The sequence below is a fragment of the Argentina anserina genome, chromosome 3 (genome assembly GCF_933775445.1).
Source record: "Argentina anserina chromosome 3, drPotAnse1.1, whole genome shotgun sequence".
Lineage (NCBI taxonomy): Eukaryota > Viridiplantae > Streptophyta > Magnoliopsida > Rosales > Rosaceae > Argentina > Argentina anserina.
The window spans coordinates 32,441,495-32,455,340 of NC_065874.1; the positions used below are offsets into that span (position 1 = coordinate 32,441,495).

Here is a 13,846-nt window from a genome sequence, read left to right on the forward strand (position 1 = left end):
AGAATAAGCATAGACTTTGTCCGAAATTAGAGAATTCGGGGTAACAAACATGCCCTTATGGCAAAGTTATGCCCCAGCCTACAGGCATAATGACCCCTAAATTAGGTCTTTGTAACTAGTACCACTCATGTACCTTGCCCAAGTGAAGTCAATGACGGCTAAATGACACAAGCATGGTTCGTTATTCTATATTAAAATTATTATCAGAAAATAAATTATCAAACTAGATATTGTTAACATAAAATAGTATACAGTACTCCTAGCTATCTTGTTTTCCAGCATATATAGCATTCATCAAGATTAATCAATTCCATTCGGAATTAATTCCTCACAGCTTCTTCATCAAAAGATCGACGCCGGTTTCTGGTTCTACAACCAATTTTTGAGCAGGTTTATGTCTGTAGTTCGGTGAAAGTGAGAACGAGAAGTTGGTGACTATGAGGGCTATGACAACCTTGAGTTCGATCATGGCCAAGTTCTGTCCAAGACACACTCGAGGTCCCATCCCGAAAGGCATGTACAAGTAGGGAAGCTTGCAAGCTCCTGCGATGCCATTTGCAAATCTATCTGGCTTGAAATCGTAGGCATCAGGTCCCCATATTTCTGGATCAGTGTGTACTGTCGCCACACTGGTCCAAACATTGACACTCTTTGGAACATGAATGTCTCCAAATTTCATGTCCTTGAATGCCTCCCTTGACATGATGGTAACAGGAGGGTAGAGCCTCAAACTTTCATGAATCACCATTGTAAGCTGCACGTTAAAATTGGTAAAGCTAACGTGAATGATTCGACATGTTCAAGTGATATGTTATGTTGTCATGTTAAATAAATAAGTAATATAACCTAGCCAATTAGTGGTACCTGTTTCATCTTGCGAAGCCTATCAGAATCAGGAATGCGGCCTTGGCAGACTTCAAGGACCTCGGCTCTAACGCGTTCTTGCCATTCTGGATTCGACGCCAACAACATGAGGCACCATGTGGCGGCAGTAGCTGTGGTTTCGTATCCAGCTAAGTATATGTTCTTGCAGTTATCAACAATGAACCCGTCTACTGCATCTTGACTGAGATCACTGGCTTTTGCACCCTCAAGAATCATTTGCAACAAGTCTTTCTCATGCCCAACTGCCTGTCTCTCCTTCACTAATTGCAGTATCAACCTCGCAATCTCCTTTTCTAATGCCCATTCTTCCCTATTGCTCTTTGTAGGAAGGTGTCTGCATCAAATTAACACGACACCGATTTAGACCATATATATACACTTAATTTGTTATTTTCAAAGCAAATTTCGATTATTTTGTGCAAGTGTTAGCTAATCTCTCTCCGCAAATTTCAAGCTTCTCAATGAAACCTAGTAATATATACTATTACTACCAATGGTAATTACCTCATTCCAGGAATTGCACTCACAAAGACTTTCCTGCCCATGGCCTCCTGGAGTTGCCTTAGTTTATCAAATATCTGTACCCCTTTGGTATAGCTGCTACCAAAACATGCCCTCGAGATAACATCACCAGAGAAGCTTCGTAAATCACTGTCGATTTTAATGTCTGCAACTCCTTTGCCTGCCTCAACTTTACTGTTCCACAAGTTCACCAGAATGTTTGACGACTCGGTAATTATGTCGATCATTCCCTACAAAAACGTACACAAGTATAAACATTATTACATTTTCCATGTCGTCACATCAATACCAAGTACAATTGTACAAAGTAAAGATTTTACTCAATCTTTACTTACCTTGACCTTCTCCATGTAAAGTTCAGGAGCCATGACCTTGCGCTGATGAGCCCAAGAGGGGCCATTGGAGGTCAAGATACCTTGACCAAGCAAAGAACCTCGCTCTTTTAACTGGTATGAGGGTTTCCCCAAGTCCATAGATGTGCAGGTTGTGATCTCCCTCACTGCTTCCGTTTTTATCACAAATAGTATTTGCGTGGTGCCGAGACCAAACACAAACGCATCACCTGCACACGAGTTTCATGCACGTACTGTTAACTTTAGTAGAAACGCAAGGTCACTAATGAACTGTAAACACAAATATATGCACAACGTATTTCATGCCAATTAAGTTCTTCAACCATCTGAAACCACCTCTCCTAATCAAGTGAAGTCATATAATATATGTGTGTGTGTGTGTGTGTGTAGAAAAAAAATATTGGACACATAAATGGTATTTGTAAAACGCATATAACTACTGCAGAGTAGCTGATGTCGCTTAATTCTGATCATATAAAAAAAATGGTATATTTGTGATGTAACAGAAACGGATAACAAAGTGTCAATATATAATGGTAGGAACTTCAAACCAAAAGCGCTTCCAGCAAAAGCACTTTCTAGAGAAGCACTGACAAACAAAAGTGTTTGGAATCTGGTATGACAACAACGTACCACATGTTCGATCTCCCTTTTTTTGGCAAGAGATTAAGGAACCAACAGTCGTGCATGTTCATGAATTCACAATCAATTCAAGAAGATATATATGAATATATATATATATATAATTATATATGAAGCATGCATATTATATCGAGAAGAATACCAAATTGCTTCCTCCATTTCTCGAAGAAAGGGAAGATAGCAGCAGCCAAGTTGTGTGAGGTTGGTGGTTCACTGCTCGGAGTTTTAACAATGCCACCGCTGCCGCGGGCCTTCTTTATCTCTGAGATATTCCCGAGAAGCAAAGCCTGTGGAGGTCCGGTGATGCCTTGCTTGGCCAGCAGGGATCTCAGCCTCGTCGGCTCCGCCACCAGCCCCTTGTACAGCCGCACCAGCAACCCCACAAACCCGATCAGCCCCACCGTCGAAAGCAACATTCTCACATGGAACCCGTAGAGGAGCTCCATGAGCACTGTACACAACTCGATCGATCTACAAGTTCTAGCTAAGGGTTAAGGGATGAACAGACTAACTAGCTAGCTTGATGGTGTCGATTTATGGTTAAGTTGGGCAGTTGGCTATGATGTTGAAGCTTGTAGAGAGAGCGTACATATAGGTAACAGGGGAGACGTTCGTGTGCCCTGGGTGACGTACGCAAAATGACAGACAAGTCCCGTTAAAGAAGCTAAAATTATTCGTGGTTAAGAAAGAAAGATATTTTTATTCAAAAAAGAAGAAGAAAGAAAGAAAGATAGTAGTCCTTACTCCTTAGAGAGTATGCGACTTTTGCATGAATCTGTAAAACGCATATTTGAATGAAAATTGGGAACATTTCTGAGCCATGCTATTTATGTGAACGGGGTGGTTAAAATCTGGAATCTTAAGTTAAAATTCAAACGTTATCTTCAGGTCCAGTAATGCAATTCTCATAGATATGCATGCAGGTAATGCAGCACCCTCGTAAACATAGAAACTGAAAACTTTTTAGAATGTTTTATTTATGCTAAACGGTGTAAATTTACAGATATTTAATTTGAAATGGAATGAAATAGATGAATTTTAAACTAATTCGGATAATTTTTAATCAAATTACGATTGTATTGCGAAACTTCGCATTGTTCTTTTATTGTACAAATTAAGTGAGATATTGTCATTAAGAAATTATTTTTTGATTGAGTATGTTATTATATCAAACCGAAAAGAATGAAACAAATTTATTATTGGAATTATATTCCGGTGAAATGAGCAAATAGGGTGACTAGAGAAAATGATAATTAAGGCCGCAACAACTGCCCTATATATTGTCTTAAAAAATAGAAGAGAGACACTCATCCAATCGACATTTATATCCGCAACCAACTAATGAGACGAACATTTGAAAATATGCTTGAGCTTTTACCCGAGAATTGTACCAGTATACTAGTAAGAACAAAACTTTACTAATAGATGAATTAACTATGATCGATGAATTTAGTTAGTTGTTAAGTTGGATTCCACAGTTTTTCCAGGACAGCGGATTCCACACACTGACGTGTATATGCATTAATAATGTGCAAGTTAATGAAGTCATGTTAGTTCTTGAAATCTGTTATTGTTCCCGGCCTTACGCTTAAGTGGCTATTGGCTCTTGTAGCTAGACGTCGTTATCTTGCCTTTTTCTTGCGACTTCTATTTAGGGATGGGCATAAAAAGTCGAAATCTCGATCTGATTCCGTCCCAAAATTCATAGGAATAGGACGGGATGGAAGTCTAAAAACGTTTGTCCCGTCCCGATTCCGTCTCGTTTCATAATAGTGGGACGGGACGTGAGACGAATAATTTATATCCCGCTTCGTCCCGTCCCGCTTTAAATTTCATTTGAATTTTAACCATCAAATATTTCATCATTATCATAAATTTATAATTTATGAGAACATCTTAGACGCATTTGATAAGGAAATGACTAACTTCACATAATGAATCTTGGACCTTGGTTCATTTCCTAAAAATAAACAAGTCCCGGTTAATTTTCTCATTAATATATGGTTCGAGTTATATGATATAAATAAAGACGATTTGTATATTTCAAATTTCTATGAACCTAGCAATCAAAACCTATATAATCTTATATACAATATATAATTATATATGTTTCTCTTGTATGATAACACTAGAATTTTTATGTACAATATCTATAACGCTATAATTTGAATGATTATGTAATAACCCGAATTTTTAGAAACTAAATGTCGAGTATTTTTAAAGTGTTAAACTTGTGAAATTAATTCAAGACGACAATTGGAGGTTTGCGACATTTCAAAACGAAAACGGAAACGTTCTCAGATCGTTTAATTAGAAAACGTAACGTTACCGCAACGTATAGATCGACTTTTATTCCGTCGCTCGGTTGCAAAAACTTCCTTCACGAAAGTCGTAGAGCTCATCGATACTAATTCGTTGACATGTCATGCGTTCGAATCAGACGTCGGACACGAAAGTTATTAAAGTCGGAAGTTCGTTTCCGATTTTTGGAAGTAGTATAAAAGGAAGGAGAGGAGATTAAAAATCAGAAAATCAGATTTTTTCTAAAAATCAGCTCGGGTACTGTTCACCCGACCCAATAACCTTCTCCGGCCGATTTCTCCACCATTCGACGTCGCCTCGTGTCGTGCCACCTATCAAACTGACGGGCTCGACGAGCTCCATCTTTTGGGCTATGCCTTGCACTCTGGCGACAACCATACACGGTGTAGAAACCGCCGGAAGTTACTGCTGTGGCGGCGCCGCCTCCTCCGGCCACTATGGCTCGAGATTTTTGGGGGGTTTTGCTTGTCTCAGTCCCAGCAACATTCCCACAAAAGGAATCGAGCCAAATCGAAGTGTAAGTACCCGAATCAAAATTTCAATTTCTAGGGTTTGTGAATAGTGTCGAATTTATGTTCTTCGTTGTTTGGACTGTTTAGGCTCGGATTTAGACCTTGGTGTCAACTAGAAAGTTGTTTAGGTTGTGGTGGTGAAATTTGGTGATGATTGGTGGCGGTCGGTGAATAGTAACGCCACATGAATAGTAACGGTGAACAGTAACTCCGCGCGAATAGTAACTATGAATAGTAATTTGTAACAGTAACGTGAATAGTGATCTGTAACAGTAAATGTTAACAGTGTCATGGTAAGACAGTAACTGTGAACAGTGTTTTGGAAAAACAGTACATGTGAACAGTGGTTTAGTAAAAACAGTGATTAGTAAACATGAACAGTGTTCCGTGAACAACATTTAGCTGTGCTGAACTCGTCAGCTGATATTTTAAGTATCATTTTCTAAGCATTTATCGTGCTATTAGGTGACTGACGAAATGAGTGAGGAAATTACTTTCAGGGTCGTGGAAGTTGCACGCAGGAAAGAATGTGAGTAAAATCTCACTTATTTACGAATCTACCCTTGCGGTGATTCAAGATTTTGCAAGAGTTTTTAATATTGAATTACGACATGTATACAATATAGTGGATTACATATATATTGTAAAAATGGTAATAAGTACATATATATATAATTTGCTATATTATATACTGTTATGAATTCATTGGAATTAGTCATTTCGAATGACGAGAATTAAATATTGAGCATGTGATTTGATTTTTGTACAATATGAGGTGTGATTATTGTACGTGGTTTTAACATGAGTTTGTTAAAATGTTTTGTCTTCGGACGAGTTTTGTCTTCGGACGTGTTTATGAAATATGACATGTATATGATATAATGGATTATATATATATTGTATAAATGGTAAATATGTACATATATATATAGTTTGCTATATAATATACTGTTATGATTTTATCGTGATTATGTCATTTTAATGACGAGATTTATATATCGAGCATGTGATTTTGATTTGTACAATATGATGTGAGATTATTGTACGTGATTTTAACATGGAGATTGTTAAAATGTTGATTTGTCTTCGGACTTGATTTTTGGTACAATATGATATGAGATTATTGTACGTGATTTTAACATGGAAATTGTTAAAATATTGATTTGTCTTCGGACTTGATTTTTGTACAATATGATGTGAGATTATTGTATGTGATTTTAACATGGAGATTGTTAAAATGTTGATTTGTCTTCGGACTTGATTTTGTACAATATGATGTGAGATTATTATACGTGTTTGACAAGTCGGAACCTAGTCTTTGGCCGAGCGAAAGTTACGATACAGTTAGAGCTCTAGTCTGTCTTCCATAGTACTACATGTGAGGTAACAGGTGGTTATCTGCACATGAGTACTCAGATTGTTTTGGATGTTGGGTAGCGGGTGGTTACCCAATATCAGCCATAGTACTACATGTGAGGTAACGGGTGGTTATCTGCACATGAGTACTCAGATTGTTTTGGATGTTGGGTAGCGGGTGGTTACCCAATATCAGCCGTAGTACTGCATGTGAGGTAACGGGTGGTTATCTGCACATGGGTACTTAGATTGTTTGGATGTTGGGTAGCGGGTGGCTATCCAATATCGGCGGTGTATTACGAGAGGGGTAACAGATGTGTACCAGCGTTCTTGGTACCCGCAATATAAATGCATTTAGGTAACCAGAAGGGTTACTTAATTTCTCATGAGCGTTTTATTTCATATTTCTTTGGGACGACCAGATGGGCCGTCCATTGACTCATGAGTGCATTTATATTTGTTTGATTTCTGGATTTTCGTATATATTGATATGCGAGTTATATATTTTCATTTTACTCATACGAGTTGTAAAGCTTACCGGGTTTGTGTTTACAATCCCGGTGCGCCAATTCGATGGTGTAGTGGATAACTCCGCATGTGTGGATTAGCGGGAATTGACGGACCACTCAGAGGACTTGAAGTTATTTACCTCTAGCTTGTGTGGGGATTTTGTGTGACTATCTTATGAGGTTGTTGTGAGGATTATACATTTCCATTTATTATAATGTTGAATTATAATTTGGTTTGTAATAATCGATTTGACTGAGTTGTATTTTGAACTCAGAGATGATCCGCTGTGGCATTTAAATGATTTCGATTTCATTGAAATTGTTTAGTGTTTAACGACGTTGAAATTTTGAGTTTTTAAGCTTGAAATTTTGGGGTCGTTACAGATTAATTTAATTTTATAATAATTAAACTCATGGTATCGAAATAGATGATGAAGGATATTTGGAACAATCTATATGTTTCTTCTATTACAATAATTGGTACTAAAATTTTATTAATAGTAAATTAAGTATATTATTATTTAAAGTCTGAGATGGTGGGATAGGCTCGGTCCCATCCTGATCTCGTCCCGATCCCGATGGGATTGATCCTGGGTGGAATGAACTTTTAAAAACACAAATCTCGTCCCGATCCCGTCCTGAATAATGAGCACATTATATATCATATTATTCTCATTTATTTATATTTGTTAGTGACTTATTTTTATTAGTTTGAGTCATTTAGTTTGATATTGTGTCATTATAAGTGTTTGTCTTACATTACTAAAATGTTAAATATATTGAAGCAATTTATCTATTTTCATATGGTAAATTGAGTCCTTAATTTAATATGAGTGTTTTTCCCTTTTATTAAGCAAATAAGTTCACCACATTCTTCTTGTTCCCATAATATGTGTAGCCTACAATTGATGTAATACATTTTCATTGCATTAAGTGTGTTGTATTGAAAATTTACCTTAGTCATCAATTGTTGAATTTACTTTTACTTGTTTGTTTCATAGGTACATACATAAAAATGGAAGCTAGCTAGAGCATGAATGATGCATGAGATAATCTCCCATGAAATAAGGTAGCTAGAGGCAAGCTTGCTTGAAAGAATGAATTAACTTTTCACTCTTTCAAAGATTGTGTTCTTGGCATTCATCTTTTCCACATGGAAAATGAGAGAGAGAGAGAGAGAGAGGGCAAATGGAATATGATGAAGAGATGAGTGAAGTATGAAAGCATTTATGAGTGAAGACATTTTGCCATCAAACTTGAGAATTTTGAAAGAGGAAAAATCTGTAATGACCCGATTTTTCGGAATCAAATTAATTGAATTCTTAGACTTTAATAAGTGTGTAAACTTATTTAAACTGCATTTATTTCGCATCGCGACGTTGTAAAATCAAAAACGAAACCGTCTTCGGAAATCTACTCGGAAAAACGTTATGTTTTCGTGATGCGAGAGTCGACTTTTACTCCGTCGCTCATTTCCGAAAACTTTCTTCACGAAAGTTGTAGAGCTCGTCAACACAATTTCGGGGACACGTTACACGTTCTCATCGGACGTCGTACACGAAAGTTATTAATGACGGAAGTTAGTTTTCCGATTTTGGAAGAGGGTATAAAAAGGGAATTGTCGAATTTAGGGTTTCTATTTTCGGAAACCCCTCATTCCGCTCTCTCTCTCTCTCTCTCTCTCTCCCCGATTCTCCCTCTCTCAAATCGCCCCTCGGCGATTCACCATCTCCGGTCTCTGTGGCCCACACCACCTGCCCCAGGAGCTTCGCGCGGCCCACCGCAACAACCCTCGAGCTCGACACGCCTCGCCTCGCCGCCGTGAAACCGCGCGACATCTCGAGCCCCTGCGAGTTCCGCCGCTGTTCAAACCCCACGCCCGCCGACGCAAGCTCTCGGCTCTCATCGCTCTCCACCCTCAGACGCCGCATGCGAGCGATTGAGACTCGATTCGAGCCACAACACACCCTCCCCAAGGAATCGAGCATCGTCAGCGATCCAAGCTTCTCCGACGCTATTTCTGCATTCTTAGCTTCAATCTAGGTAATGATTTATTCGATTTGATGGTTGTGATGATTGTAAATGAATTTTGGGTTGAATTGAGGAGATTCGGAGGAGGAGGAGGGGAGAATCATACCGCCGCCTTAGGCGGCGCGTGAGGGAAGGTGAGGGGTGCAGGAGGCGGCCTTGGGCTGTGGAGGGGAAGGAGGGAAGGAAATGAGGGGTTTTGGGCGGCGGTGGGTGAGCTAAACGCCGGTTTTGGAATCGGCGCGTGGGCCCCACACGCGGCTGCCGGAGGTGGCGCATTAACCACACGCGCCGCCACGTGCGGCGGCGCGCGAACAGTAAATTTTAAACATTAATTTTTGTAAAAAGTGATTTTTGTACGGTGAATGTAAAAAATAATTTACTGACAGTAAATGTAAAATTATTTTACATACAGTAATTGTAAAAATAATTTCTGAAGCGTAAATCGGTATTTAATATTTACTAAGACAGTATTTACGATGGAATAGTATGTACTCGTACAAGAATACGTAAATAGTATGTACTTATAAAGAAATACGTAAATAGTATGTACTTATACATAAATATATGAATAGTATATATGTGAATAGTATATACGTGAACAGTAATTTCGTAAAAACCCGAAAATTGTTGAACAGTAAAACATTAGTACTGTTTCGGCATTTGAGGTTTTACGCAACGTTTCTAATCACATCTTATGCAATTTAGGTGATCGACAAAACAAGTAAGGATTTGCTTTCAGAATTGCGGAAATTACGCTCGCGAAATAAAGTAAGTAAAATCTCACAATGACGAATCTGCCCTTAGCGGAGATTCATAATTACACTTATTTAAAATGATTGAACTATGATATGTATATGATATAGTGGGCTGTGTATGTGTATAATTAGTAAAATCGATACATATATATGAGTTGCTATATTATATACTATCATATTTCTTTTACAAAATAAGTTCATTTATAGCATTGATAATTATTTATTTGAGCATGTCACTTGATTTTGTACAATAATATGTGATGATTGTTTTGTACGTGGTTTTAACTTGAGTTATGTTAAAACGTTTTTTGTTGTCTTCGGACGTGTTGGCTTGTCGAAACCTAGCCTTGGCCGGGCGACAATTACGATACAGTTAGAGCTCTAGTCTGTCTGCCGATGTACTATCATGGGAGGTAACATATGGTTACCGACTTGTGAGTACCCATATTTTTGGGATTTTTGGGTGACATATGGGTTACCCAATGCTCGGCAGTGTACTACATGAGGGGTAACGGATAAGTACATGGGTCTCATGAGTACCCGTATTATAAATGTAATTGGGTAAACATATGGGTTGCCTGATTTCTCATGAGCACTTATATTTTCAAATATTATTGGACAACCAGATGGGCCGTCCTTTGACTCATGAGTACATTTATAATTGGTTGTTTCAATATTTATTCTCGTATTACTATGCATGTTATCTTGTTGTTTTACTCATACTAGCTGCAAAGCTTACCGGGTTTGTGTTTTGCAATCTCGGTGCACCTATTCGATGGTGTAGTGGGTAGTTCCGCAGGTGGGGATTAGCGAAATCAACAGACAACTCTGAAGACTTTGAAGTTTTCTTATTTTATCTTGTGGTGAGGATTGATAGGATTTTTACATTTCCATTTGATATAATGCTTGAATTATAAATTTAGTTTGTAATAATCAATTTGACTGAGTTGTACCATGAACTCAGTAATGATCTACTGTGATGATAAAATGATTTCGATTTATTGAGATTGTTTTAGAGTTTTCATAGCTTCGAATTCGAGTTTCATATACGAAATTTCGGGGTCGTGACAAAAATCATATTCACCTGGAGATGGAGCTAGAGAGAAGACATATTGCCATCAAGCTTGAGAATTTTGCAAGAGGGAAAATCATATTCACATGGAGATGGAGCTAGAGTGAAGATCTTTATTTCCCTATAAATAGATGTTATTTCAAGAGAATAAGAGGGGAGGAGAGTGAGGAGAATTTGAGAGACACATTGTTGCTCTTTGTTCTTCCATTTCCTTAGCTATTTTCCTATGTTGCATTTTATAGTTTTGAGCATGTTTTTAGTTTGTATTATGTATTGCTAAATTTCCTTAACTAGAGTTAAGGAGGAAACCATATTATGAAATAAGTTTTATTCAATTATCTATTGATTTCCATAATCACATATTCCATGCATATGATTCTTGTTTTAATATGAATTAATAAAATCTTTGTTCCTTTCACCACTAATGTCATGCATTTTTGGTAGTTTGGAAGTCACTTTTATTAATCCATGCTTGGTTTTGTATCATATTAATATGAAATCCTTTGATCTCTTGTCATTCAAATGAGCTTGTTTAACATCGGATGCTTAGCAAACACTTTGATCTTTTATAGTTTCAATAAGTTTGTATACAAGTGATGCTTTGGTGTTCATAATTAAGAAGCGAAGAAGGGTCTACATTAGAATTTATTCATGTGTGTTTCATTGATAAATCTTGAGAAATCATTATATTGATTTCTAGATTTCTACTCCTAAGTGGGAATTAGTATATAATATATCGAGACTTATTGATTAATGTGGTGAAATATGATACCTTAGTTATTTCGTCATCAAGGTAATTTTTATCTCTTTATTTTGTCTTTATTTTAGCTACTTCATAACCAAATTTCATTCAACTAGGTTAGTGTTAATTAATTTAGATTTGATTAGCTTTTCCTAATATCATACATTCCCTGTGGGTTCGACCTCGCTCTTGCATCTCTGTGCTACAATAGATTCGTGCGCTTACGAGTAACATTTTAGAACACATCAAGTTTTTGGCACCATTGCCGGGGATTGTAAAAATGGAAAACTAATTTCATTTAATTTGATTTAATTCTTCCACTAGTTATAGCTTAGTTTTATTCATTTAAAAAAAATAAAAAATTGCATCCATTTGTAGTCATCTCTTTTTGACTTTTGTTACATATATATAAGTATTGCATATCATTTATATCAAATAGTCTATCTAGTTTTTGTTTTAGACCTACGTTTTAGCCTCACCACCTTTTCCTATTTCCATTTGTTTTTATTAACATAGTTGTTGTGTGAACTTATTAAATAACATAAAAAAAAGTTGACTAGCTTTGTTCACATTTCATGTGGTGCACGTAATATTAGATAACTTAATTCACATCATTCACTTTTATAGACTATTATTTTCCCTATATATATATATTATTCTCACAATAGTTTCTTTTGTAGGAATTCTTGTTGAGTCAAAGAGGGGGAAATAGTTGAAATTGGAGTTTGAGGAATAAAGTACGACAAATGAAGGAAGATAAAAGCTAGAGTTGTCAGGCATTGATCGATAATTGGAGAACTTCTGTTGCCGGCACAAATTTGTTCTCTTTTCTGAGTGTGTCCTTTCTTATTTACTCATTTATTCATTTCTCTTGTAACTTGATTTATTTTGTCCATTATTGTATATACTTATTTTCTAGCCTTTTTCTTTTTTAATTAATTAATTCAATATCAAACTTAAACTCAAGCCAAATTATAATCATAAAATTCATAAGACATTGACTTAGGTTTAACAAAGTTCTTAAGTCAATCCAATAAGTATCTTCTTAAAAGTGTGGTATAGCAACGTTCTTTAAGGCAACATCTTCGGTGTTTAAGAGAATTTGAGTTTTAAGTGGGACCATTGTGACCCCTCCAATCTTCCAGGAACACACTAGCCACATCTCTGGAAGCACTTAACTGGTAATTCTCTAATATATTTATCAGACATTAGAGCCGTCATTAGGTAGATTCTAGTGAAAAAAAAAAACAAAAAACAATTAGTGTTATAGTTTTATGTTTGGTCGTCCACTTAGTTTAGAGTTGCTGCCCTACGACCCTGAGATCGAGAGAACTGTTATGAAAAAAACTAAGGTAGTTGATCATATCATCACAATGGTAGAAAATTTAGAGCCCAAAACTCTAAGGGAGTATTTCGCTCCCATCACCACAAATTCCCCATTTTGCACAGTATTGCCTAACACTATTGCAGCTCATTCCGAGTTGAAGCCTCAAATTCTTCAACTATTGCCCAATTTTCATGGACTAGATCGTGAGGACCCGTACATGCATGTCAAAGAATTTCTAGACATTTGTTCCACCTTCAAGTCCCATAACTTTTCAGATGAGTATGTCCGCTTGCGTCTGTTTCCCTTTTCCTTAAAAGATAAGGCGAAAGGTTGGTTGAATTCCCAACCACCAGGTTCCATCGCTTCTTGGGATGAATTAGTCAGAAATTTTTTGTCTAAATATGTTCCCATGTCCAGAACCAATTCCCTTAGGAGAAACATTTTTCCGACTTTAGGCAACAAGATGATGAATAGTTCTATGAATCTTGGGAAAGATTCAAGGATTTAATTATGAAGTGTCCCCACCATGGTTTTGAAACATGGAGACTGATACAATATTTCTATAACGGTTTGACACAGTCAAACCGTCATATGATAGAGTCGATGAACGGAGGAGCATTTTTGAGCTTTAGAGATGATGAAGCTTATGAAGTTCTAGAGAACTTGTCTGAAAATTCTCAATAGTGGGATTTTTCTATTCAATATGATATGCATGTGAATGAACCCAAGAGAGGTGGTTTGTATAAGGTCAGAAGTAATTCTGATTTAGAACTAAAAATCGAGAGTTTGTCAAAAAAAGTTGAGGCGTTAGCTTTAAG

General features: G+C 36.9%; 1 protein-coding gene and 1 pseudogene across 1 annotated transcript; both read right to left on the bottom strand.

The window, feature by feature from the left end:
- Window positions 1–328: 328 nt before the first annotated feature.
- Window positions 329–2,848, bottom strand: LOC126788524 (cytochrome P450 714C2-like). Its single transcript, XM_050514525.1, has 5 exons — window positions 2,545–2,848; window positions 1,743–1,969; window positions 1,390–1,637; window positions 865–1,219; window positions 329–754 (listed from the first exon to the last, which is right to left on the bottom strand). Exons 1-5 carry the CDS (start codon window positions 2,846–2,848, stop codon window positions 329–331), a joined length of 1,560 nt encoding a protein of 519 aa, XP_050370482.1.
- Window positions 2,849–13,461: 10,613 nt separating this feature from the next.
- On the bottom strand, window positions 13,462–13,561 carry LOC126789628 (uncharacterized; annotated as a pseudogene).
- Between the last annotated feature and the right edge of the window lie 285 nt (window positions 13,562–13,846).

What these genes read in the sequence shown, in the direction of transcription:
- LOC126788524 (XM_050514525.1), bottom strand. Translation starts at nt 2,848, where the DNA reads ATGGAGCTCCTCTACGGGTTCCATGTGAGAATGTTGCTTTCGACGGTG. An exon ending in TTTACATGGAGAAGGTCAAG is followed by an intron (nt 1,638 to 1,742) that starts GTAAGTAAAGAT and finishes ACGTTTTTGTAG; the next exon opens with GGAATGATCGACATAATTAC. An exon ending in AGTGCAATTCCTGGAATGAG is followed by an intron (nt 1,220 to 1,389) that starts GTAATTACCATT and finishes AATTTGATGCAG; the next exon opens with ACACCTTCCTACAAAGAGCA.